Below are 27642 nucleotides of genomic sequence, written 5' to 3'. Positions count from 1 at the left end.
CCTGTGGACAGGATAGTTGGAATTTCAGATTCCACCATGGCTGGTAGTTTAATTTTAAAGCAAAGGGGAAGTTCTGTATTTTATATTTTACTATTACATAACTTCAGGTAATATTTTTTCAGTTATATTTCTTTTTGGTTCAGATTGCTCACACTCGGCTTTAAACTGCCCCTGGAGCTGCTAACCTGAGTTAAAACCTGTGTTTGTCCGCCTTCTTTTAGTTCAGTTTCTCTATCTCAAACTTGCCAGCCTGAGCTGTGAGCTTGCTGGTGTTCTGCAGAATGGGTGTATCCTTGGACTTCCCTGAGTGGGGATTGGAAACCACAAGCATTCCTGTGAGAGCCTGTCCCAGTGTTCCCAGCAGGCTGCAAGCTCAGAGTCCCTGAGCTGGGGCTCTCCTGAAGTCACTCCCAGGATCCATGTGCTAGTGTCAGAGTAGAAGAGAATTCATGGAGGGTGACCAAGCAATTGCCTCTTGTACCCATGCACAAGGAATTTCTGTCAAAGTGGGAAAACCCTTCGTGCTGCAGAAGGTGATTGGGAAAAATTTGAGGATGTGCAAATATATACTTGTTATATCCAAAACCCTCCCCACCCCCAAATCCCACTTGCATTTATCCATATGGAGTACACATGTTTGGGATGAGGGAAGTAACTTCAACTTTCACTCACTGTAGCTTGAAACTTACAGCTTTGAAACTACTTAGATCCTCTCCTTCCAACCTCATTTGCCGAGGTGAGCTCTTCCTTCTGAGGGCTGAGACTGGATCTGCACAGTAAAGTGTTTACATCTGTAATTAAAAGTGATGAGAGGGGGTGAACATGCCACAAAATACACAGAAAACTACTTTCCTATGGTTTCATCTTCTGAGATTCCCTCTGCAAATCTGTACTTGGGAGTTTTGTCATTGTATATAAAATACCTAATACAGACTCTTTTGAGAAAAAGAAATATCATGATATAAGTTTACTTTCAGGAAAGAAATTGAGTGTGCTTCCTGTCTTAGTGGAAAAAGTAGGTGTGGTGGTGTCCTTAGTTCCTTGCACATGGCATCTGTATGTGAGGGTAATAATCACAGAGCTTTTGTCTCCCTATAAAGAAGGGAAAGTGGTGTATGATACACTGTTGACACTTGTTCTTCAAATTCATCCCATCCCGTGCTGTTCTTGCCCTCACCTTTCAGCCCCAAGCTCTGTGGACATGTGCAGTCCGTGAGTCTCCTTCCCAAGTGGTGTTTTTCATATGTCCTGTTGGGCAGTGGTGCCCATGATATGTATCTATACACATATGTATAATTTGAATGTGCATCACAAAGACAAAGTTCTTTAGTGTTCCCCATTCCTCAGTAGCACCAGGTATGAATATACCAGGGGACTTCTCTACAGGGATCCCAGTTTGTTTAAGACTTTCTGGATTTGTATATTTTGTCCTGTAGCAGCTCTTCATTTTGTGTATAAGGACAGTTCATAAACAGATGTTGAATCTCAACATGGTGCCTGCTATTTCCTGCTATTTCTGACCTGCCTGTAACAACACAGACAATCCTTATTTACACCAGTTAGCTCCACTGGTAAGTTATTCAGGGAAATTTCCTGTTAACTCTTTCAGCTGAATCTTTAAATGTGGAACAAAGGAAACTTATACCTACTAAAACGTTAAGAGATTTCTGATTGCCTAGCCTATCAAGAGACATTATTCATTTGCTTTGGCACGAACAGAGAAAGCAGGTAAAGTATGAAGAATGATGTCCAAAATGACACAGTACAAATTAACCTTGTGACTATGATACTGTGCTGGTGGAAATCACTTCAGGCTGATTAAGGCTTCAGCCACTATCTCATTTGCATGTTGGTTTATCTGTAAGGGCCTCTATTTGTATTTGTGCGTAAAATAGGGAATACGGTTTGGCTTCATTAAGTTTGAGACTCTGCTTGGAGGAATATTGCTCAAGAAAACCACATCAGGACAAGCTTTTGAGAATGCAGACTGGTTTAGAGAAGGCGTTTTAATATATTGAAGCCTCAAGCCATCTACCTCTGCTCCTGAGAGCTCTACCTGAAAACTTCCAGGACTGAATAATTTAAGGTTTGGGGTTTTTTTTATTCATTCTGCAAGAAATACTAGTCTGATGTTTTATTTTCCTAAAGTCTGAACTCCACATAACTTTTTTTCAGAACTGTTTATCCTCACTCCAGACATGAACCTTGGAAAGGTGGCAGAAAAAACAAACAGCTGCTGTGTTTTTGGGCAGTCTGCATTCCTTTAAACTCTCTGAGATCAGACTTGTGCTGAGATTTTCAAATTATTTGTCCTAGGGCTTAAACACTTTCACTCCTGCTTAAAAGTCAGTGAGTTTGCCATATTCGTGCTTATGAGAGCTGTCATGCAGAGCCTTAATGATTCAAGAACTATGAATATATGATGTGTAGTTAGGGCTTTTTATTATTGTTTCATTCAAACTTCACCTGCCTCCCTAATCATCTTTCCATTTTTGGACTCTAGTCCTTTTTTTAACTTAAGTGCATTGCCTAAGATATTCTAGGGAACTTTGTTTTCGTTTTGTTTTGGGAGTAAATTTGATACATATAAAAATGTTATTAATGGACCAAGGTGGAGGTAATATAAAAGACTGTCACATTCCCAAGGCCCAGAGTCAGAAAATATCTTCTGAAGCTTGGGTTTCCTTCACAAGAGGGAGATGCCAGAAGAGCCATCAGTCCTGTGGCAGCATTTTATGCTCTCTTCATGAGGTCTCCAAAAAATGTTCTGTGGAGCTGGATGTAAGAGGTGGAAGACTCAGGACAATGTAGGCTTGTGTGGGGAGCTACTGAAAGAGTAATTAGTGATTGGGGTCTTCATGTGAGTTTTCCTGCAGGAGAGATGTGAAGATGCTGCTACTACTTGTTCCTATAAGTAGCTGAAATCCCAAACATGTCTTGCAGTTCCTTCCTGATTTGTGGAACTTTGCTGGGTAAAGAGATTGGTTGTACCAGATCACTGTGTTTGTGATATGGGTTAAATGCATTGGGCAGGATGTTGAGCCCAAAAGTGTGTTTACTAGCAACTGGAATGGAAAACAAAGCAGTCACTGCAGTTCTGAAGGGCTTTTCAGTTACCCAGGCTCATTCTTTTCTTTGGGCCCTTTTCCAGCAAAGCACTTAAGGCACGTGCTCAAAGTTAAAGCCTGTGCTTAAGTGCTTTGCTGGTCTGGGTCCTTTATTTGCTGTCCAGGCATGTTGGTATGAACAGGCTGTTGGTTGTAGGAATGTTTGGGGAACTGTCCTTCTTAAACTGCTCATTTTCCTTTTCTGAACTTCTTGGCTACTTATGGCCTCGAAAAGATAGTTTGTCATTTCAGTGTGACACTGATATCAATTTGCAAACCGTCTGTAGGTTATTGATTGAAATTAATTTGCACTGATTAGGAAGAAACTGTGTATTTGGAAAAATCAAGGTCAGTCCACCCAGAGAAGTTTTCATGTGATATCTTTCTCCAGCTGAGTAACATGACTGGCAGCACTTGTCATATAATAAAAGCATCTTCAAACAGTTCAGGTACTGTGAATTTAGCCCATGGTGTGACACGTTATTCCTTCTTCCAGAAAATTCTTCTTGAAGTAACTGCTGCCTTTTAGATGACGCTTTTTATTTTTTGATCTGGATGTAGATTGATTTATTTATGGTTTTAATTTCTGCACTGCAGAGTTGCATATCTCTGATTCCCGCAGGACTGCAGGTATTGTGCTGTCCCTCCTCATCATTCCCATAACATCCATGGCAAGTCAGGACAGGAGAACTTGGTTAAATTCAGTCCCTGGGAATTCTCTTTGTGTCTTGCAGCAGTGAAAATTGGCCTTTCACCTCTTAGAACATCAGGGAGTTAATTTCTTCATGCTTTTCTTTGTCAAGGTGCAAACCACTTTACACCAGTGAAAATGGCAGAATGTACAGCCTGGCATTGCTGACCTGACTGTGGAGGGAGCAAGGACCATCTGTATGGAATAAGTCAAACACAATCCTGCAGTTGCTTATGCAAACAAGGGACTTCCATAAATGCTCCCGCTGACGTCAGAGACACTGTTGGTTCAGGTCAAGTTACTCACACCTAAGTCTTCGTAGGACCAAGCTCATAGATAAATAGCAGTTTGCAAAATTGTATTTATATATTTGGTTCTTAATTTCTCTTATATAAAAATGTACAGCGTCTCTATGAACAGTGATCTTTTTAATTCCCTCATTTAGTTTGGTAAAGCACACAAATATGGAAATTCTTGTGCTTTTTTTCCTCGTTAAAAAGCTATAAACCATAAAAGAGGGGATAAAGCATTCTCTTTTTTTCAGGCCTCTAACACAGGGATTTTGAATTGACTTTTATTCAATTCTCCTCTGTGCTTGCAGCATTTGTGAGTGTATTTTCTGCAAGTATTACAGAATAATTGAAGTCCCAAGAAAGGGAAAGACAAATATTTTAGTGTTGTTAGAGCTGCATGAAAGGGTTCATTAGAGTTTAGAGCAGTGGTGAACTCCACCCTGCTGGTTCAACCGTCACCCTTCTCGGTGCTGGGGTAAGGCAAGCTCAGGCAGTGCCTGGGAGGGTGAGCTCTGGCTCTGAGAGAGCTGTGGATGTGCATTCCCAGGTGAAGTTGTTGTTAACATTTAAATGAATGTAAAACCCACTGTTGTCCACCTTCCTTGTGTAATGGGCTAAAGCACCTGAAATCAGAAAAGCAACATCCTTCTTTCACTCTTCCAAGAACCTGTGGGTTGATTTGTTTGGTTGTTAGAACAAGTCAAAGTGAAGTTTATTTTGTCCAGTCCCTCCTGTTTTACAGTGGCAGCAGTAATGGTTTCAGAGGAAATAAAAGGAGAGAGGAATCCTAGCATTGAGAACATGTGAGCATCCTTCTGGGGACACTGCTTTCAAATCATGCTCAGTTAATGAGCATTTATGTTCCTGTGTATTATTTCTCTCTATTATTGACTGAAAGCAGTCTAGATATCCATGTAATGTAGCCTCCTTTTTGTTTTTCTTTTCTTTTCTCTTGTCCCAGAAATACCCTTTTTCAATTGCAGAGTGATTGCTTGTTTTGTTTGAATGCCTTTATTGCTGTATTCTGAGGAATAATGACAGCTGATTTATCTACTCTGTAGCCTCCCTTATTTTCTGTATTGCTCTACTGATGTAAATAAGCTGAAATGTTTTTTCATTCTTACTTTATGGAAATTTATGTATGCTTTTACTCACTTGTTACCATTTTCAGAACTCTTTGTGGTTCTACTTTATGGGGTTTTCTTTGTTTGGTTTGTGAAATCCCACAGCTATCCAAATAATACTGTTGATCTCTTTGCTTTTTGAGATTTGCTCAAAAATTTACCCTCTTTTTTTTGCGTGAATACAATTACAAAGGGCAATGCAAACCATTATTATAATAATTAATTAAAGGTACTCCAGAAATAGATACACTGCTACTGTAATTTGAAGTATTAAATTACAGGCATGCAGTACATGTATGATGTATCTGAAACAAGCCATCTTGCTTTGCTGTGATTTAAATGACTTACCTTGAAATCTAAAAAACATGTTTTCGGAAATTAATACTAATGACTGTAAATTTTGACTGAATAGATCTAGTATTTAGGAATGAGTTATGATTTTAAGAGTTGTCATTGACTGAACTGATTTTTGTGACAGGAGGTAACAACACACCTTGTTGCCTATTGAGGAGTCTCTGATGTGCATCTTGATTCAGGTGCACATGGCAGCTGTATCCTGTCATCCAGACTGGAGTAAGACTTGAAGGTGGCTTCCCTGAGTAAAGAAAAGGGGCTCAACACTGGAGTTTAGCATGTGAAATGGGATCAGCCTCCATCAAAATGTAGTTTTTAAAACTTTCTTTTATTGCAGTACTCTTGGCAATTTCCCTACTTCTGTTCTGGTTTCACTTAGGCTTTGTCTGGCCACAAGTGCACGACAGCCGAGGTTCCAGTTCAGCACAGCCTGACTAAGCTGGTAACAACTCCCATTAACCCACTGACTGTTCTTCAGAACTTCTTACTCACACACGGGTTCACGTACTGTGCTAAACTAGACTATCAGCAGTGTTGATGTTGGGAATATATACATTATTTACTCATGAATTAGTAAAATGTGCCTTTATAGTGAACTTGTGAAGAGATGTCTGGACTAACAGTTCTCTCTCTCAGAATATCACTGTGAGGGTTGTAAGGGTGTGGTTTTTCACACCCCTCTAATTCCGCTCAGTGACATGAAGACAGCAGAAACCACATCATGAAGTGTAGCACTGATCATGTGGAGATTTGCTTCACTGCTCTGTGTCTGGAGTGTCACTGTGCGCGTGGCGCTGGCCAGGCATTGCCCTCAGCATCTACCACACTTCCTAAACCACTGCAAGAGTCCACAGAACTTCCTAAGTCTTTGTGCTCCCTGAACAGGGATGTTGGTTGTGCATGTCCCATGTTTGCTGCTCACCCACTGGAACGATACACGGTCATGGAGCCAATAACTGCCATCCTCCCGCAGCCTGCCCGTAGAATAACCATGTCTGTATGTAACATATATCTCTGTATAACACAGATGTGAGGGTACATGTGGCTGGGGCACCCACTGGTGCTGACAGACATGTTGGGTGATGCGTATCTGGGTGTGCTGGGAGACACTGATGCTGCTGAAGGGAATAATCTCATGCTATCAAAAGCTGCACCATGGTGAGGAAACCATGACCCAACTTCCTTTTGCTTAAGCCTTTGCTTAATCTCTTCACTAACTTCATTGAGTGTTTGGTGAAGCCTTGAACTGTGGTGAATTCGCTCAAGCTTTTCCTTCCAGAGGAAGCTGTACACTGGCTCTGTGTGCTGATATTTTCAGTTTTAATCGTGTCATATTTTTAACTGCCTGAAGAAGGCAACAGGAGAAAATATGTTTTTTAAATACAAGCTCTTAATTGAAATAAATATTTGACTTCCTATTGCAAAGTGGTTTGCTTGAAATACTGAGCTTGAAAGATATATATTTTTGTGCTGAAATGGAGCTGAAAGGTTGCTGATGTTGCAGAGTGGCAGGAGGTGGGTCCCGAGGCTGTGGGACTGCGGCGACGGCATACATGGGCTCTACTTCCAGTTTTAGTTTTCATATCCCTTGCCAGTTTTGGATGATTTTTTTAAAACCTCTCCTCCACTTATGCTTTTAAAACTTAATGCAGTGATTGCTTAAAACTCTGATTCAGTTTTACGTATGTGCACACTTCTTGTTCCTCTCCTATTTAAAAATTTAGGCTGAAGTTGTCCACAGAAAGATTTTTAACCTGTTCGTCATCACATTTGCTGAATGGTGCCTTCGTGCCTGAGTCTGTCTCTAGACTGAGTCTCTGCAGTTCAAGATTCAGTTCAGGGGTCTGAATGATGTTTACTCTTTGACCTTTGGCCAAATCCCTCAATTTTTTTTGCCTCTGTTTGCCATCTTTTAAGGAAATGGATTAATATTTCCAATCCCACATGCTATGTCTGATTTGTCTAGACAATACATTTTTTTGTCTAGGGCTGCGTCTCATTATGATTTTTTCAACAATGCCGAAGACAATGGACTTGAATCTTGGTTGGGTGTCTGTAATATAACACAGAACGAAATTAATAAAAAAACTAAGGAGTCTGCTGACTGTTTGCTTCCCTTTGCCTCATGACACGGTGAGGCATATGTGGGTGGATAAAATACTCTTATTTTGTACTTTCTGGTCCAACTCAACATGTTTAACTAAGAGCATCCCTGGTACGAATCCACTGAAATTATTAGATACACACAAGGGATTAATCTGACTGAATATGTTGCACTTGAGATGGGTGGTTCCCTTCAGGTTTGGTGACATAACTTCTAGGAAAACTTAATTCAAGAGTCCAAGTATTTCAATCTTTTGATAGCGTGTTCCTAAAGAGAAACACACTTCTAAAAAGAATTGAACTCTGATACAAATAGAAGAAACATCATCTAATTGTAGTTAGTGTGACTCACCTTCTGTGTATGACTTTTTTGATATTTGCAGTGCTCGATGCATTTATTTGTGTTTTTTAAAGGACAGGTTTAAATAGATTACAGCAAACACAGACAGGCACATTCTCCCAATCCAAAGTAAACATCTGTATGGGTATAAATACATGTGTGTGTGTATTTATGAAAAACTAAAACATTCCAGTTTTCTTACAATACTTAATGTATCAAATGCACACTTTCACATCTCTGGCAAGATGTACAAAAGTTACACTTTTAAGGTACCTCATTCAAGCCAGCATTTGGATCAAGGCTTGGACTTGATGATCTCAGAGGTATTTTCCAACCTGGTTGCTTCGATGATTCTATAATTTTCTTTCTGTTGTTCCTTAGAGTCTGAGTGTCCCAACAGTCTGTTGTTAAGTTTGAGGTTTATCTAATAAAACATCAGACTCCTACCTCTCCTGGAATACAAGAAAATTCTACACACTGTATTTCTCAAAAGACTTCTGTTCCTGTTGTGGTGGTAGTTGGAGGTCACTCCTCACTCTGGTTGGGGTGGTCAGAAGGTTGATGCCAGAGTTTAAAGCACTTTGCTCTTTGAAACCTTGTGCTGCTATGTAGGCTTTGAAAATGATCCTATTGTTCTTCTTTTTTTTCCTTCAAAGTGGCATCCAGAGTTTAAATATAACATGGAATCTTGTCAGGGAGTGGCTGTATTCAGAGGAGATTAATTATAGATGTGGGTGAAGAAAATTGCAAATGTGAATTGTATTTTTCATACAATAAAATCTATCCCTTCAAGTAGGCAACAGACTTGCTTAGAAAATGCTGTGATTTAAAAAGCCAGCCAAAAACCTCCAAGTGTTATAGCATGGACACCAAATACTAGAGTGTTTAGAAAGAAGTGATTAATACTTTTTCCCCTTTACAAAAATAATCTTTTCTTTTTGATTTGCTAATTGAAAGACTTTATTTCCTGCTCACGTGTTGTTGCTGAGGGCTGGGAGTGGGACTTTCACTGTCACACATGGAGGGCTGTGCTCAGGAGAGCCCAGAGTCCTGCTTCTACACCCTACAAAAGACCTAAAAACCTTGTCTGATAAAGAAGTTTGGAAGTCCTGGTATAATGCCCATGTCTGTTGGTCAGAGATTTGATGGATCCCAGTCCCTCAAGGGCTCTGGTATAGCTGCTGTTCCCCGAGGGCCTCTCTCTTACCTCCAAGAGTGTGTTACTCTTTCATGGACTGTGCTCTGGCAGGGAGATTTATGGCAGAGGAAAGGAGACCTGCTTTATATTTTTAAATAAAAGCTCTGCCACCAGTCCAGTGAGAATTTTGACTTGCCAGATGTGAGGCCCACAGAGCTGCTGAATACAAGTTCACAGATATTTAACCCAGAGTTTAGTCTTGTTGGTTGTGAAGGAGGGTTGGGATCTTACAAGTTCACTGAGTCATGAGTGTGCGGGGGAAAAATGGAGGGAATAATGTATCTCATCAAACAAGTATTTTAAACACAGGTTTGAAAGAAAACCTGTGAAGTCTTTACACCAAATGTAGTACTTCAGTATAATTTTTGCAACAACAACACCAACAAAGAAAAGGCTTGAAAGGGTTTGGAAAGGTATTATATAGTCAAATATCAGTATCATCGTTGGGTTCAAGTATCCAGCTTATAGGTCATGAGCTATTCACTGTCACTTACACACAATAAAGAGAAATCTTTTCTATTAAATCTCTTTTTTTTTTGAAACTGAAGAGCTGTTTTCTGAGGTTGAATTTTCCCCATCATGAGGAAAAAGGGAAAAATCCAAATAATTTATTGAACATTAACTTTTAAAGGTTGAGATCTGGAGTTTAATCCTATTCCACCTATGAAATATGACAAAATTGCCACTGACCTTAGTGTTAACAAATATTGGCCTTCCATTGCATCATTTGTATTTATATTATTATTTTTTTCTCTGCAGTTTTAGTGAAGATTTCAAAGTGGGGAGAAAGCTTTTCTTTTGCTGTAATATTTAACTTCCTTAAAAAAATCTAAATGGCAGCCAGACTACTTTTAATTATTTGTGATAAATATAAGTGTTATCCAGAGCATAAGAAGGATGAAGAAGTCTGATTACCGTAATTTCCTTGCTGCCTTTATTGAATACATTTAAATCCTCAGACGTGCAAAGACTGAAAGTTGAGGCCTGTGAGTGCAACTGGAATGTGTCTGCTCCTTGTCCCAAACAGGCTTCCCCACCTGTCTCCTTTGTTTGGCCTGTTTAATGTTTTGTTAGAAGAAGAAAACCCTTTTCAGGCAAGAGTCATATTGGAGAGCTGTGCTAAGACAATGGGCTTGGGCAGGCTGGAGTTTCACAGGCTTTGGGTCAAAGGCAATAATCATGAAGAGTGGTGTGTTGTAAATATTGGGAACCTGGGATTTGCACGGTTGGGTGGGTGGAACAGCCCCTGACATGTTTTGGTGTGTGCACATGCAATTAAAGAACTGTTGAATGAGTGCAATGAGTAAAACCCAGACTGTGAATGTGAACCAGAGCACACCCAGACTCACCTGGCCCCATGGGTCCAAACCAGTCTGCCTGAGAGCAACTGTAGGAACTGAGTGACAGCAGGTGCAGCTTTTCTCACACCACCCTGAGCTCAACCCACCTCTCTGAATCCTTTTAAAAACCCTCAGCATGGGCAGCATCTCATACGTTTTATACATATCAAGACTGAATGACCAGGTGCCACATTTTCATTCCTATTACTCAGACTTATTCCTGTAGGACAAATTGCCCTCTTCTTCCCTGTTTTCCCCAAAGCAGCCAAGTACCCCAAGCAGGCAGAGGCATTGGCATGCCAGGTAAAAATACCAGTGGATCCAACAGGTTGGTTCTGTTCCAAAGCTCATTCATTAATGGATATGGCATTAGCCCTAAAGGAGCAGAGAGTAATTACGTGTTTCCTATTGCTCTGTGATAACCTCTGCTGTATTTCAGGCTCTTGCAGCACCAATGCCCAGTTCTGTTCTTGGATGCTGGGACTGTGTGTGCTGGGTATTAATTTTTTTGTCTGGAACATTTTTGCACAAACCACAGTCAGATCTGTGACTGTGTTTGAGCGGGGAATTGCTCGTTCTTGTGAAAAGCCTGGAGACTGTGGGGTGCAGAATTTGGGAGGACATTGGCAGCTTGGTCCAGATGTCAATATGTGGAGATGTTCACTTAGGCAGAATTTGAATTCAAAATCTGTTTTAAATTTAAAGTTTTGAGAACAAAAGGAAAAACACATTTGATGTTGTGACTGTCACACTCCATTGTTTCAGGTCTCCTTCTTGCCTTCACAACATCATAAAGCTTTTTTAGCTCTTGATTCTTTGTAGCTTTAAATAAATCTGCCCAACACACCGCAGAGTGTGACTTTATCCTGCTCCACACAATTCCTTTTGGGTTCTAACTATACCCTGTTCTCACTTCTGTAGGATTTAGTTTTGGTCCAACCCTCAGCAGGTGCAGCTGGTTTTAGTTCGTCACCACTGGACAGTGATCCAGGGAACACATCCTGTGATTAAACTGTTACCCTGTTAATGATCCCTGTAAAATTAATTAAGTTCATGAGTTTAAATTCATTTCCGAGCAGTTGGGATGAATGAAGCAGATCCTTTTGCTTTGCAATCAAGAGCAAAGCTTGCATTCACTTCAGGGTGGCCCAGACAGGATTCTCTGCCCTTAAAACTGATAACTGATGCATTTTCCAGGCTAACTAGTATTGAACCAACCCTCTGGAGTGGAAGGTCGTGTAGAACTGCCTTATGGGATCACTTTTCAGGAAAAAACGGGTGCTTTTAATAACTTTTAGTTAGTAGGATTTACCTATTACCCAATTCAAAATTAGGATGACTTCCAGAAGACAACTGCAGTTAAGGAGTATCCCCCAACTGTATTTTCATAGCAGGTATTCTTCCAGGCTGGACTGAATCTCTGCAGAGTTGGGAGTTGTGTCCATACTTGCTTTATCCCATTTGGAGTGTGGGAGATGGTGTCAGCAAAGAATGGACCAAAGTGTAAAGCCCTGGTGACTCTTCAGAGCTGTGGAGAAATTTTTTGTGACCTTTACCTTTTAGATACATTTTATGCAGATGACTTTGACCACACAGTATTTCCCATTTTCATAAATGTATCTAATGTCCTTCTCTCCAAGAAGTACAAGAGAGTGAGAGGTACGACTCAGAAAGGGCAGATAATGTGGGAAGAGCCACATATCAGCTCACCTTCAGCACCGAAGTGACCACAAGTCCAGTTGCCCTGGATCCTTTTGCAGGTTAGTGAGGGCACGTTGTTGCTTACAGACAGCTTTTGGGAATTACCAGTGTGTGTTCAATCCCTACAGATTGAACTGAGTTTTTAAGACTACTGAGGTTCTGGTCATACAGGACTTCAGCACATCCACAGTCAGCCCTCAGCAAGAGATGTGCAAAAACTCAGAGCTGGACAGTGAGAGGAAGGGTTGTGCAAGATGCTGTAATGAATGTGGCAGGGATTTTCTTTTCTTGAGGCTGTTAGATGCAAGTAGGATCCTATAGTTCTTTGTAGACTGGAATTTGTAAGAAACTCTAAGCATAATCATGTTCCTGTTGAAAATCTGGTTTAAATATAAATTTTCCATGCACAACTTTTTTTTTTTTCAGTAGGAATATTCTAAGCAAAACTTTTTGTTCTGAATGAGAAAGGAAAGCTTTCATTTCATTGTATTGGGAATATGCTTGAAGAAAAGAGTCTTTAAATTCATGGTGTTTCAGCCTGGCTAAATATGACTTGTGCTACTGAGGGGTTCCACACCAGAGCTTCTCAAACCCTGTGCTGGATTAGGCAGCTGGGAGAGCACTGTTGCCTCAAGGATTGCCTGTTAACTCAGCACCTTTGGACCCATTTGATCCTGACAGTAAAATAAGAGGAACATTTGCTTCTATCCATCTGGTTCATCCAGCTTCAGCCAGCACAAGTCTGGTGTTTATGGCCAAATAATTGAGGCAATATTGCCAAATAGTTAGGAAAAATGGGATATACCGCAGTGAATATCACCTCTGTTTCTGTTTAACGTCTGCCCTTCATCTCATGAAATTTAGGAGTTACTGTGAAATATAAAATTTTCTCATAGTTGAGGCTTTCTTTGTAGGTGTAGTGATTTGGTCTTTACCATAGAGTCTTCCTGGATACAGTTTCCCCACGTTAGGAGTCATGCTATCCTTTTCTGAGGGGGATACTCTGAGGAGAATTTCTGAGAGATTTCCCATGAAGTTAATATAAATCTATATAATATATATCTATCTATGCCATTGGCTTCAACAGTGACAAACCATGAATGAACTGCTCTTTGTGTGTGCACAGAGCTCCTCAGGATATGCAAATTGAGCATCTGTCTTTAATTATTAGAGCACCTCATCAGGGAAGGGGCAGGGATTTGAGTTCAGCACATCCAGGTGCTTCTGAAGCTTGTGGTGGCATTAATCCATTATTACAGGCATCTCAAAGAAATTCCTTTTTCTTGAGCTGTTATCTTAGAGACCAGAGTCTTTTCTGCTGTATAACACTTTCTCTTAGATATTGAGGATTTTTATAAAGCCATATTGTTCCATTAAAAGCCTACTTTTTGAGTGGCAGCAAGAGTGAAATAAGGAGCTTAAATCCCAGATAAGTGCAAACGCTTTGACTGTGTTTCCAACAAGCATTTTGAGTTCCTTGTTGTGGCCATGAAAATAAAAACCTACCAACATAATGTATTGGTTGAGTTTTAGCTCAGATTTGAGGTTGGTTTTCATTTCACAACCTTCCACTTACAGATCTGCCAGTCAGTTCATTTGGGAAGAGTTGTCCTTCCCAGTTTGTTTTCCATGCTGTGTTAAAAATTCAACCAGAAATCATCTATTTGTCCTTCTCCTGCAAGCACTTTGCACTTATAAATCTACACAATGTGTTAAGTCCAGCCATGTCCTGCAAGAGAGCTGCGTTCTGCTGGAATTCTGTGGATTGGCAGGGGCTGGTCTGTCCCATCCACACCATTTCAGTGGCCCGTGTGTGGTGTTCCACAGGGGGAGCTCTCTGGGAAAACTGGCCCTGTTTAAAACATGCTCTTTGGAGCGTTTTTCAGGGTGTGGCATTAGTTCAGAGCTCCGATTTAATTAGAAAAAGACACACTCAGTTCTGATGATAATTTGTTATGATTTGGTATTTCCCATATTTGGGAAAACTTGATTCATTATTGTTTCACTCTTTATGTCTAAATTTTTCCTAAAGTGATGAAGTGCTTTTTTTGTCAAATACCCTGTCTTTATTTTTCCTTTTTTTGAGGGGTTTGAACTGATTTGGGGAAAATGTTTATTTTTTCCCAGTATTTTCTTCAGCCTAGAATTTATTTATTCACCCAGTTTTTGTCAAAGGTCCTAATTAGATTTCTGTGTCTGGCTTTTAAATCCTTGGAAATTGGAATTTCTTATATCAACATTGTTATTGCTGTAGTAACAGGTCATGTGCTTTTCTGTTTTCACAGAATCACTGAATTGTGATTGCCTGATCTATTCTTAAACTGTTAATAAAAAAAAGGGGGTGAGGTGTCAAAGCTGTTTTCAGAGTAGCTCTGCAGTATCTATAAGGATATAAATAGTTAACTTTATATCTTTTTTTTCCCCCAAAAAAGATGTTAATTAATTCTCAAGAGCAAAAAACACCCCTTTATAACCAGTGGGATGTGAATGAACATCACCTGTGCTCTGGTTGTAAAAACACGGTCACTCCAGTAGAACAGGATGAAATGAAACATGATGCATTTAAAATATACATTTCTGTCCTAGATGAGAAAATGAGAGTTCAGGGAGTCCCTGGAATCATCCGATCTGCTCAGTGTCACATTAAAGGGTGTTGGTTCTTGTTGTAAACCCCCAAAACATGGAATGTGAGCCCCAGATAATTTTCCATCTGTGTGGAAGGGCTCTTCCTGTTCTTATTTGGCTTTACTATGTGTATAGTACCAGTGTCCAGAAGCCTTAGCTTTGATTTGTATATAGTAAATAAAAATAGCTTCTGTTTTTCTGTTCAAAGCCAGGTTGGATGGGGCTCTGAGCAGCCTGGACTGATGGAAGGTGTCCCAGCCCATGGCAGGGGGTTGGAACAAGATGAGCTTTAAGGCCCCTTCCAAACCAAACCATTCTGTGGTTCATACTTCAATCCTTAGGTAGTTCACTTGGATGAAAGGGAAGGTTTCCTTTTACTCAAAAAAAATTTTTTGTAGAGAGGAATTTTATTTGGATTTTTACTTATGCAAAACTGCCAGAAAAAGTCAAATGCTTCAGTAAAATTGACTTTGCTTTGAAGATACACGTTCAAATTGTAACATCCTGGTAAAGAGAATATGTCTGTGAGAGCTCACCTTGGCTAAAAATGAGTCACGAACAAGCTGCTTGTAAAACATCAAAGGCAATCCAGCTCTGAACAGGGTTTCTCTTTGAGAACAGTTGTGAAGTTCTGTTTCCCTGAGATGCATCTGAGATGTCTTGCACTTGATGGCACAGTGGTATTCCCAAGCCTACATGTAGCTGCAATTTTCAGTGTTATTTAGCATTTTTAATACATCTTAGTTTATTGACTTCTCAAGTGCAGCTTAATACTGATCTTCTGAGATGACTCTTACTGTTCAGACAGAAAAGAGTCTTAGTAATACTAAATCTTCAAGAACGTTTTTCTTATTTTGGGGAGGAGTGAGAGAATGGGAATATCAATAATTTTTGGAGAAGACTGTTCTGTGTTTTAAGACAGACTTTTCTGCAAGTGTTCTTGTCTTTTGTGTATATTCTGCTCCTGCAGTGCAGCCTCAGCTTATCAAGAATCAGACTTGAACATGTAACCTGGTTACCAGTGCATACATGATCTCCTGTAATTTGTAATTTGGTTTGAAAATAAGAAATACAAAGTTTTTCTAAGAACATACAGTGTGCAAAGCAGTTATTTAGCCTGGGATAGCAGCAATCTGAGCTGCCTGCTAAAGAGCTGCTGTGTTCATGCTCTGCTGTCCTCTAGGCAAATGCATGGCCTGTTATTTGACTGATTTATGCAATGAAGTGGCCAGACCAGGAGTTGTTTCAGCAGAGAAGAATCTTAAACACAAGGTCCTTTTAAGGTCCTCAAGATGTACACTCCAAACAGTAACCAGTTTTTTTAATGTTAGCATTATGGTCGGGGTTTTTGGACCAGTGAAGAAGAGATCCTTTTGCAGAAACTTGTTTCTAGTCACAGGTTTAAACCCAAATGTGTTCACCTGCCTGATTCTGTGCCCATATTGTCTCTTTTCCAGGTCCCTCTGTACAGTCGTGTGCAAGTGGACGTACACGTCAGACAGGGGTTGGGATGACAGCTTCTGGAAAATGATTGGTTTGGAAGATTTGGTGAAGGATAAGTATGAAAAAATAGGTATATCAGGGTGTTGTTTCATACCTATGTATATTCATACTAATAAAAAGCTATATATATATAAATATATAAGATATAAATATATATATATGGATGGGGCTTGGAGCAACCTGGTCTGGTGGAAGGTGTCCCTGCCTATGGCAAGTTGTTGGCATGAGATGACCTTTAAGGTCCCTTCCAACCCAAACCATTCTGGAATTGTATGAATAAAAGATATATAGATATCAAAAGATGTTTTGCTGTATAATTGTGAATGTCAGCAGAAATGTATCCGGACTTGATGTACTTCAGATGGGCTGCTGAGAAGGCTGGATGCCCATAGGGAACAGGTTTCCTAAGTACATTTTTTACTTTGCATTGTCATGAGAAACTGTGTTTAAATTTTTTATCTTCTACCCTTTGGAAAGGCCTAAAAAGCCTTTTTTCTACTGTTCAGTCTCAATGATCTAGAAGTAAATAGGAGCCCCAGCAATCAATTCCATGAAGGAAACACTCCAGTGTGGGTATACTGGATGGCAGGCTACAAAAAAAAAAGCCATAATATCATAATTTATAGCTGTTACTGATAGCATGATTTGCGACCTGTAACCAATCTCCCTTATAGCAATTTTCAAAAAAAGTGCTACTTCTGCTTGTTGTTATCTTCATACATTTTTTTTCACTCTCTGAGCCCAAGTTTAATTAGAATGGTAGCCTTGCTAATAGCAATTCCTACAGCAGATATTCATTTAAAGTCCATAACGTTAATACACCAAAAAATTTCCAGGATAACTTTATTAGACTTTCCCTGTTAAGTTAATGGACTTTTAATGGATGTCCTAAGCAGACATGTCATTAACAAGAATATTACCAGACATGAATTAAAATATGCTCATTCATCAAAGTTAATTATCTGAAATTTCCTTTGATTTTTTTTTTTAATGTCTGGCACTTTGAACAAGTTTGTACAGCAGTTTAAATGCAGCAACATGAAATGGAAATGGTGGAGGAAGGACTGTAGTGAAATGAAATGTAATGGAATCTATAAAGTTTTCTGATCATCACATAATAAGCTATAAGTCATTTTCAGGTTATCAGAAAATTATGCTTGAAAGCTTCCTTGAATAGATTTCATCTTTTCCCCTGCCACTGAAACTGCTTATGCAGAGATATAAAACCTATGAGGGGAATGAAGCTTTTTAGCTTCCTGAGGTTTGGGTTTGAATACAGTTCTTACAACATCTATCACATGTGGCTTTTAGCAAGTCTTCAACAAGTTAAATTAAGACTTGCAATAAATACATGTTTTTACCAGAAAATTGAACATCTTGCCAGCTGGTGGTCTCATGGAAGAGTATTTTAAAAATAAATTATTTATGAAGTGTAAGCTAAGGCTTTAATACAATATTTATGCAATGCACTTCAAGGACAGTGCAAAGCAATTTACCATTTTAAGTAACAACATGCATGTTTTAAATGATAAAGTAGCCATTAATAAAAAGGGCCTTTTGCTGTGATGGAAGCCTCATAACACTGATCTATATAAAGCTCAACATTCAGCAAGAGAAAAATCATTAATTTCCAATATCAGGCTACCCTGTTCATTAAAACACGGTGTTTACAAAATAAATCAGTAAGTTAACTTCTGTTGATAGGTGTTTCTTGCAAGATGTAAATGTTTTTGTGAGTTAATGGTGAAAGGGTTTAGTTCCTTGGAAAATTGTGTTGATTTTCAAGAAATAACCACACTATCCCTGGATGAGTTTTGGCTGGAATTGGAGAAGCACAATCTGAACTCCAAACCATAGGGCAGAACTTGAAGTTCCTGCAGAGCAAACACTTGTGCTCACCTTGAGAAATCCTTCAGTTTTCACATTCTGGGGCTGATTCCCTCAGGTGTATCCAAAGCATAGGACAGTTTCTGTTTTGCATAATAATGTTGAAACCCAGCCTTAGGGAGAATATGTGCTCGTTTCCCTGACCATTTGTCTAACCTTGCCTTTTTTACAAAGGAAGATGTTGCATTCATTATGTTTAGCTGTGTGATAAAATCACAAAATAGCAGGAGAGTGTCCTTCATTCCTGTGTCTGTGAAGAGGGAGTGAAGAGCTCCCTGCACCAATGTGGGAACCAGTTAGCAACCACTTCATTCCTTTATCTCCTACACTGCACCTGCTGGAGTCTCTTGGAAGGGTTTGGCTTTAGAAGGAAAACAAAGCACCTCACTCCCTACCCAGAAGCTGCTCCACAGTGTTGTGTGCTATGGATGGGCTTTGCTTTCTGCCACCCAATATCTTACCAGTGTCCCTGAACATGGGGAAATGGGAATGGTGACTTTGTTCCAATGAACGTTTGGGGAATTTGATTTGTTTTGATGAGTGTTCAGTGTTAGACTTGGGAAGAGCACTCTGAATCAGCTCAGCTTTTCTCTACTGAATTTAAATCAATCAGAACAGTGTAGATCCACCTACTAGGGAAGTGATATCAAGCACTGGCCAAACTGCAGCTGGAATGGTCTTGGTTGGTGGAAGATTCCTTCCTACAGATTCCACAGCGTTGACATTGGTGGTGAGGCACCATCCCTGCACAGACCTCCTGCCAGGAGCCCTCAAGTGCCACAGGACCACACCTTGCACAAACTCAACTCAAGGTGTGTTTATAATATTGCTCCAGGGTTCTGCCCCATAAGGGAATGGGCTCAGCTGCTGGAACTGCAGCCTGTCACCCAAAAGGAGGGAATTTGTGTGAGTACCTCATATGGACAGTGTGTGCTTCCAGGAGGCACATCAGAACTCACTCCAGCTGACAGGGAGGAATTTGAAGCAGTGGATTTAGCTGGGTTGTGGATTAAGGAACTCAAACTTGTCAGATAACCCAGGTAGGAGTAGGTTGAAGGGAGATTGTACATGCTCAAACCCTCCTCCTAAAATGAAAACAAAACCAAAAACCTGACAGGTCTGAAGTCATTCTAGTGGAATTTCCTTTTCTGTTCTCAAGCTTGTCTAAGTCCGTGTCTGTCTGCTCAAGGTTTGTTTAGCTCAAATACAAGGATATATTTTAGTGCCTGCACGTTCCCCTTGCAAAGAGAGATAATGGCATTTTTCTCATGTATCTCTCCTAAAAGATTAGCAGGCTTTTAATCATCATTTCTTTCTAACCAAAGCAAAATGTCCCAAGATAAAATTAGCAAAAATTTCTTACTGTAACAAAAGTAAATACAGAGTTTACCAGTTTAAAAGAGGCAGAAAAGACTTTTTTTTTTTACTCTCTAATGAAATCATTATTATTGTTTCCAATCAGAGGGAACTATAGATGAATAGTTACAACTAGACTTGTTTTTTGGAAGTAGCTTTAACTTTCATGCCATTGGAAATACTCATGGATGTTACCTGAGAACAACTTCTTTAGTGGACATATTTCTTTATTCTGATAAATACACTTTTAAACATCAGTTTTTAAACTTCTTTCCCTTTGAAAATATATTTACTGTAATCAAAGTGGTGCTTGTGGTTCCAGGGAGTATACTCCTCCTGGTTTCAGTTTCACTTAACATATGACCTTGTTGATAAGGGAGAGCCTCACATCTGACCTTTAGGATCTTCCACAAACCTTTCCCACATCAAGGCGTGGGTTCACATCTGAAAATTCCCAGGCCTTTGACTTTTTATGTTTCTCAGAGCAGACCAACCTTTCAGGGAATCCACATAAGTTGTTTGTGGTCCCTTCTGTACATTGTGAATTTACTGATTAAGTTTGTGAAGGTAAAGTGTCTTATCTGGACATACTACAAAATTTATTGATCCCGTTAATTTGCCCAACAAGAGTAGAAGATGACTTTTGTTCAAAACCACTCTGAAAGTGTTGTGTACTACAGGCATTAGCATTTATCTGCTGTGGTGGAAGCACATGATGAGTATCTCTTTGTGGTATTATAAAACCTAGAAAGACATTAACAATTCCGTTAAAATTTCATGTCCTATAGACCTCTTTGGGTATTGGAGCGTACATTCCATTTGGAGGAAAATGCCTGATAAATTTTCACCACAGCCTTCTACTTCAGGGGCTACTTAAGGGACCAAATAATGATTTTTTTTATGGAATGGTAATATTTTATACCATGTCTTTTTTGGGTCGAAGATGTCGAGCATTGCAGGTACTGCAGAATAGGTGTTACTGAGCTGGTTGGGATTTACTTTACAGCCCCAGCACTTTGCAACTGTAACTCTTCCCTTAATTCCAGGAATTTGGGGACTGCAGGCTTGATGTTTTCATGTTCCTGGACACTTTTGAATGTCCTGAAAAGAAGGATCTATATAACTCAGAGACTAGACATTCTTTTCTAATGCTCTTTCATTTGTAGTACTTATTAATAAATTGATAATACAGAAAACATGTTATTTATAGGAATAGTTATATTCCTGCATGTCCCAGTGTCTCCTTCCATATACAAAGCTAATAATGGTACTGTATATCTCACTTTTTACACTTAAATAGAGTCTGCTTAGCTTTTGTGTTTTGTCAGAAGTGGTTGGTTTTAGTACTTGAAAGTTCTGTTCATTTGTTTGCATTTAGGCTGAAAATGGGAGATTGAATCCGGGGTGGGAGAATTAAATAAGTATTAACTTAATGCTGCAGCAGCTGTGAAGGGAATGGTCAATCCATTTGTTCTGCCAGTTTTCTATCTCTTCCAAGGCCTTTGATGCCAGATGCTCTGGAGTATATGAGGGATTTCCTTGAAGGCTGAGAGAAAAGGATGATGATATTTTTCTTCAGGTCAGATTGTAGCTACCAGTTCTTCATAAACCTGGATTGCAGCAAGAAGCTTTAAAATACTCTGCAAATAGTAGAGAATAATAGGTAAAGGGGTTCTCTTAAGTATGAGATACCTTTATCTGTCTTTCTTTGGTCTTTTGCTCTCCCCAGTAAATTACAACACATGACAATTTCATACAAAATTGAAAGGATGAATCAGAGGATATTTACACTTATGTGCTGTCAAAATCCATGGAATTTACAAGTGAAGAGTGTTCCAAATATGCTAACATTTTTCTGGCCTCCTCTCATTCCAGTCTGTCCAAGAGCTGTAGCAACTGTAAAGGAGCTGAAACTGGCCCAGTGCAAAGAGGTTTTTGGGTCTCTCCTTCCTCAGAGCTTCGGGCATTATTTCGTAATACATAATTCAGCAGTAAGAAGTTAGAAGTTTTTCTCAGAAAAGATAAACATTCCTGTGATTTTTATTTTACTTTATACTTTTTCCATCTTGAGGTCACTGAGTCACATGAATAGTTGAGGTTAGAAGGGCCATCTTGAAAATATCTAGTCCACTTCCCCCTGCTCAAAGGAGGGTTGGCTGCAGCAGGTTGTTCAGGGCTGTGTCCAGTTGAGTTTTGAGTATTTCCAATCATGGAGGCTCCAAAATCTGCCCAGGCAACTTGTTCCAGTGTTTTGACCACCTTTCCCCAATAAAAACATTTTTATTTGGTCTAAGTGCAGTTTCCTGTGTTTCAGTTTGTGTGTGTCCCCAGTTGTAGTGTCACTGAGTGCCTCTGAGAAGAGTCTTGCTGCATCACCTTTGCTCCCTCCCTCCCCCCAGGTGTTGATACACACATGGATAAGATCTACCCCCACCACCTCCAAGCCTTCTCTTTCCTGTCTGGTCTGGGATATTCTTCCTCTTTCCAGTAACTGTTCTTAATAGGCTGAACTTGGGTGGCTCAAGTTTCTTCACAGCGTTTCCTGGGTGACATTTCCCATTCCTCTTCCACTGGGAAAGGGACCATCATTCACTCTGCTTATCATCAGGTTGAGTCCTGCTGGCAGGTGGTTCCTCTCCACTTCTGCCTCCTCTCTGCTGCAAGAAGTGTGCTGTCCTTTCCTCTATTATAGCTTAGACAACTCATGGTAGAAGTTTAGATCTTTCAAAAAATAATAGTAAAGAAATGTCCTACTGTCCACTTGTAGAGTTCTGGTCTCAGACTCTGCCTATCTGGGGAATCACATTTTCTTCTACTCTGGTGACACTGGGGACTTGTGAACTTTCTGGTATGAAAACTAGGAGCTTTTTCTTTGAATTTATATTTTTAAATGTCATAGAAACTTTGAGCCTGTTGTGATTGTTTAATATTCAAATTTCTGAGATATCATCCTTTGTCTTATTTTTCGTACAGTTCTAAAAAAGGGAAAGAAAAAAAAGACATTTCTCAGAATCATGCTGGGTCATTTCTTCTTTTTACCTGACTCTTCCTCCCCCTGGGCTCGATTTGTTCTTCTTTTTTTTGGCTTCAGCCTCGTGCTGGGATAACTTTTAAAACAGTGCTGTCTGCTTTATGAGTCAGGATTCACAAAACCAGAAGGACTATTTCAAACAATTTGCCGACTTCCTCCAAGTCAGAGGCAGTTGGACTCCTTAAAATTAATGTTGAAGTAGCTTGAAGTGTATCTTAGAACCAATCTTGATTTTATAATTTCCTGTGATGGAGAGCCCACTTCAGACTTACAGGTTGTTGATTGTTAGTTGCTGTCATGTCTCAAAATGAATGAATTAATTAAAGAACACATTTATTTTTCATCTGAAGGTTGACTTCCTCCTCCTGCCTGGCAGACGGAGGGACATGCTTGACCTGCACACACTGAAATTTTCTGTGTTGCACAAAAACGCTGAGCTGCTTGAGATTTCTCCCCAAAACACTTGGGCAAACTGTCAAACTTCTCAATCCTTGCAATTGCTGATCTGACTAATTTCTGAACCCTTCACAGTGCATCGGTATCTTCTCAGTACGGATGTTAGAGCTGGATACTGTGTGAATGTGGTGGGGAAGAAGCTTGGCTGGGAGATTCAAAAGTGTTCTTTCAGTAACTGATAAGGTTATTTTTGGTCTGTCATTTCTTTCAGTTCTTAAAAAGGGCTAATTATTTCTTTGAAGAGGAGTTGTTATTATGTGAATTATTAAAAAGTATCCAGTAAAAGAAAATTCCTTTAGGTAATAATCTGTAATTAATACAAGCTAAAATGTCTGTACAGTCTTAGTGTACTGTACCAAACCAGAGCACCTCTGAAAGTATATCAGTACTCCTGTCATTTGCATTGATAATCTTTGTATTTAGAGAAACTCTGAGGAATATTGTGCTGTAAAGTGCCAGAAATGTAAATTATCAGCTTATTGAAATTATTGTTTGCAACAAATAACAAGGTCAGGTAGCTGAATTTGGATGCAAATACATTGCAACTAGATACTTAGTAAGACATCCAAGTACATATTGTACACCTTTAGTAAGACATCAAATGTATGTGCTGTGTGCCCAGAGGCCTGTCAACAGTGAGCAGTGAACCAGGCACTGCAGGAGATGTTCGTTCTGCACTGGTTCACTGAAATCCGGGGAAGAAAACTCAGTCACGGCCACCATGACGTGTCTAATGATGCAGTGGTGCAGAATGCTTCTTTTTCTTTTTCTTTTGACCTTTAACCAGGAAAGCTTGTCATTTATCCATGGAGCAGCTCTCTTTCCTTGGGCCAAGAGGGGCAAGCAGCCTGTGTTGAAGTCGGCACCAATGGTCTGCTGACCAATTTACTGTTCAGCTTAATCAACCAGGACCTGCCTGCACACAGGTTGCTTGATTTTGCCAATATTTAGCAGCCTAATATGTCTGCCTGAACTACTTACACATTAGGTGGAGATGTAGTTCAGCCAAAGGCATTGGCTGTGTGGGACACTGGGATGGAAAGGACCCAAAGTAGATTACCTCAAGCTCCTGTGGCAGCTCTTGTAGACAGAGATGGATTTTGAACTGAAGAAAGCCAAAGTGGTTTTGTTTAACTAACTGTTTTTCTCACTTTTATGTTACCTAGCCTATAGTATCACATTTTAGTTTGATTTTCCTCAGTGGAAATGCTAAAGTCTTTAACTGCCAACCAGGAAATTTTGTGGAGGGTATTCGCAGGTTAAAAAAGCCCCAGATCTCACTGTTTCTAACATCCTTTATCCACCATGCATTCAGTCCTAAGAAAAAATTAGTATTATAGTTTTATAGTCTGCATCATTATCCTGCTTCCTCTGATCTTAGCACTATTTTGGCTATTCAGCTGGGTTAAAAATTCTAGAAAAGCAGCCATATACATCTCAGTTAGATGTGAGTATTGTATGTAATTGAGAGGGATGTTTGACAATGTGTTGTGTATGAGATAGGGTTGGGATGATGTATATTATTTATATTATTTGCAGACTCTTGACATTGTGAGATTATTATAAAATACAAAAATTGGAGTTTGTCTCCATGCTTTGTAATGAACAAAACATCAAAGGGGAAAATCCCTTATATTGCCTATTACAAGATCCATCTGAATGGACGGTGCTTCTTTTTACTGAGATCGTGTTTCCTTTGGTGCTTATTTAGCACCATTTTGTTTAACTAGATAACTTCTTCAGTGCATGTTCTATATCCCTTATTTAACAGGATATCTGTTTTTGTATGGTCTTTTAAACCAGAAAGTATTTAGGTTGTCCGGTTTGGGGGGCTATGAAATAGGGATAGGATGTACCATCCAGCTGGGTTTCTTTCTGAGGCTGCTGGGATTTCAGCAAGGGATTGATATACCCAAATTCAAGTTTGCTTGTGTCAAGTTAGTGAAGAACAGGGACGTCTCCCTTGGATTTTATTCCTTTTGAATTTTTAAGCACTTACACAGCCAAATATAAGTGCATGTGAAGTGCAGCCCTGTTCTGTGTGATAGATGAAAAGCTGTTTGGGTGAGTGTATCACAGCTCAGTCAGCTGGGCCCCTGCTGGGCTCGGCTTTGTTGTTTTAAAAAGGGCTACTTCCTAAAGTACCTCATTCTGTTAGATATTAGTAAGCCAGTACAGTGTATTTTAATCACTAAAGTTGACTGAAGACGCATTATCGGCCTTGTGTGTTGTGTTTTGTAAATAGCTGGTTCCTGTGGGAACCACCTAAAAAGGTAGAGGGTCCTTGGTAGCACAGAAATTCTTTAAGCAAAGCTTGATCATAGCAAATTCTAATGTAAGTTTTCGAAGAAGGATAAAAGAGGAGGAAGAGATTCAGACAGCTTTTTCCTTTTGTAAACTCGCTGCTTTACAGGGGAAAAAATAACTGGAAATAGCCTGTCTCGTCCCAAATGAAAGGTTGTGGATTAAGGCATTGCATTAGTGAGACAGCTGCATGAATGTGAAACAGAAAGTCCTCCAGCTTCAGCCATTATGGGTTTGTTTGGTTAGGTCTAATTTTGGAAGTCATTATAGCAAAGGTAAATGACTTGCACAGGAGACTACTGTAAACAAAGGACTCGATACATTTACTTTGGCAGGAGCCTTGAGGAGTTTCGGGCCTTTCAGTGCCTCCTTTATGCAGCCTCCTGCCCTGCTTTCACTGCCCGGCTCTGTGCAGGCAGCTCTCACTTCCCTCCCTTCCCCTCCCACAGCTTCTTTTTCCCCTGACAGGTTGGATTTAGGGGTGGCAGCACCTGCTCTGAATTGCTGGTGTGTAGCTGTACAATACCTTTATGTTTATAGTATCTGTCCCTTGATTTCTAAAGCTGCTGTGTTTTGCTCAAGTAAGAATCTGTCCCCTCCCTCCCAATCTGGTACTGGAATGCAGTTTCAAACACTTCACTTTTAATTGTGGCTCCTCACTGGTTACTTTTTGTATGTTTTATCATTTAATAACTTTACATTTACAGATTCTAATACTGATGCCTAGCTGAATTTTCCAGTTTTTCAGTGAAGATTAAACCATGAGAATTATAATTCCCTTCCCAGGTCTCTACCCATGTGGTTCAGTGCCCATTCCACATACTTTTTCCCACTTGTGGGGAGGCAAATTCTGTAATGCAGAAAGAGTGGCCAGGCAGATCTTGCTCCTTCCCTTTTACAAAGCTCCTTGTGAACACGTTGTATGGGTGTAGCAGAGCTTGCATTGGTCTCTAAAGCTGGAAGTATGAAGTAGAGGGACAGAGTCAGAATCCTCTCCTTGTGCACCCATTTTCTGGCACCTCTTTTCTGCACTCCCCGGCTGTTGTGTGACCCAGGAGACTCCCCTTTGCAATCCCTGTCATGGGTGACTTCTGACTGCTGGGAAGTGCTTTCAGTCAAGGAATATTTGTTCAGGTGTACTTTGACTCCTAAAACATGTGGGAAGACTCTAGTATTAATTATTTTGTTCAAAATACAAGACGATGATGCTACATCTTCAAGAAGCCCATCCCTGCACATTCTCACACACTTCACTGCCATGTGGGATAGCAGTGCTGCTGGTCATTCTGATATAAAACCAGTACCAAAGGAATCTATAGGCTCATTTCTTCTGCTGCTGTAGAAGAGAGGATTATCTTTATCTCTGAAATTGCTCCCTCAATGCTTATTAACTAGAAATACAGTAATTGAGAAGCTGCTAGGAAAAGATTTTATGTGATAGTAGCTCTGATCTCTAAAATGGGGTATAGTAATTAGACACTGAAATGTTTGACTAGTATGACTGATATAAACAAGTCAGCCATGGAATGGAGTGCCTGGAAAGAGGTTTTATTTCAAGTTGACTTCATCTCATGCTGTATATACATCATATTTGTGTGCTTTCAGGTCAGGCAACTGATTCTGAACAAAAAGATGTGGGTTTAGCTGCCTGAACTCTTTTGAACTTCCTCCCACCTGCAGGGTCTTTGTATGTGAGGAGAAGCAAACAGCTTTAGTTTACTGGTATTTTTCTCCAATGTCTTAAAAAAAAAGCCAGAAAGATAATACAGAATTCTTTTAAAGATAAACATTCTGCACTCCGACTTATTGGGAAACAATGCAAAAGATACACCTCTTGAAAAAGATAGCACAATGTTTTGATTTTAAAATAAGTAATTAATGAAGTATAAAATTGATAAAATACAGACTTCTTTTCCTGTGAGGAGGTCATGTAATGTCATCACATCCTTCTGTAGAAGCTTAATGGTGAAGTTTGGTTATTGCCCCCAATATTTGAATATAAACCAAAGTCAAGTGCAAAAATTCGGGCTATATAGACTTGTTTTAAATTTCCAGTGTGAGATTCAGTCTGGAATTTCAGGCTCAGTGGTGTGTGACTGTCAATAGAATAGAAATTCCAGGAGAAATGAACTTCATACCATGAAGTTGTGTGTGCTGTGTGATCCCAAAGTGCTCCATACACTGCATTCCTCAGGAAGTAGGCAGAAGGGGAATGTGAATTCTTAAACT

At 39.7% G+C, this 27642-nt stretch overlaps 1 protein-coding gene across 10 annotated transcripts in view; it reads left to right on the top strand.

Moving 5' to 3' along the window:
- The window catches only part of FGGY (FGGY carbohydrate kinase domain containing), a 149432-nt gene that overhangs the window by 33724 nt on the left and 88066 nt on the right, over positions 1-27642 (top strand). For all 10 annotated transcript variants that reach the window (XM_027698977.1, XM_027698980.1, XM_027698983.1 and 7 more), the window contains exon 6: positions 16334-16449. In XM_027698977.1, coding sequence (XP_027554778.1) covers positions 16334-16449 — 116 coding nt within the window. The remainder of the gene's footprint in view (positions 1-16333; positions 16450-27642) is intronic.

The sequence above is a fragment of the Neopelma chrysocephalum genome, unplaced genomic scaffold (assembly GCF_003984885.1).
Source record: "Neopelma chrysocephalum unplaced genomic scaffold, ASM398488v2 Primary Assembly neopelma1_135, whole genome shotgun sequence".
Taxonomy (NCBI): Eukaryota; Metazoa; Chordata; class Aves; order Passeriformes; family Pipridae; genus Neopelma; species Neopelma chrysocephalum.
Note: the sequence above shows the minus strand (reverse complement) of the source record. Positions and strands in the feature narration are given on the sequence as shown.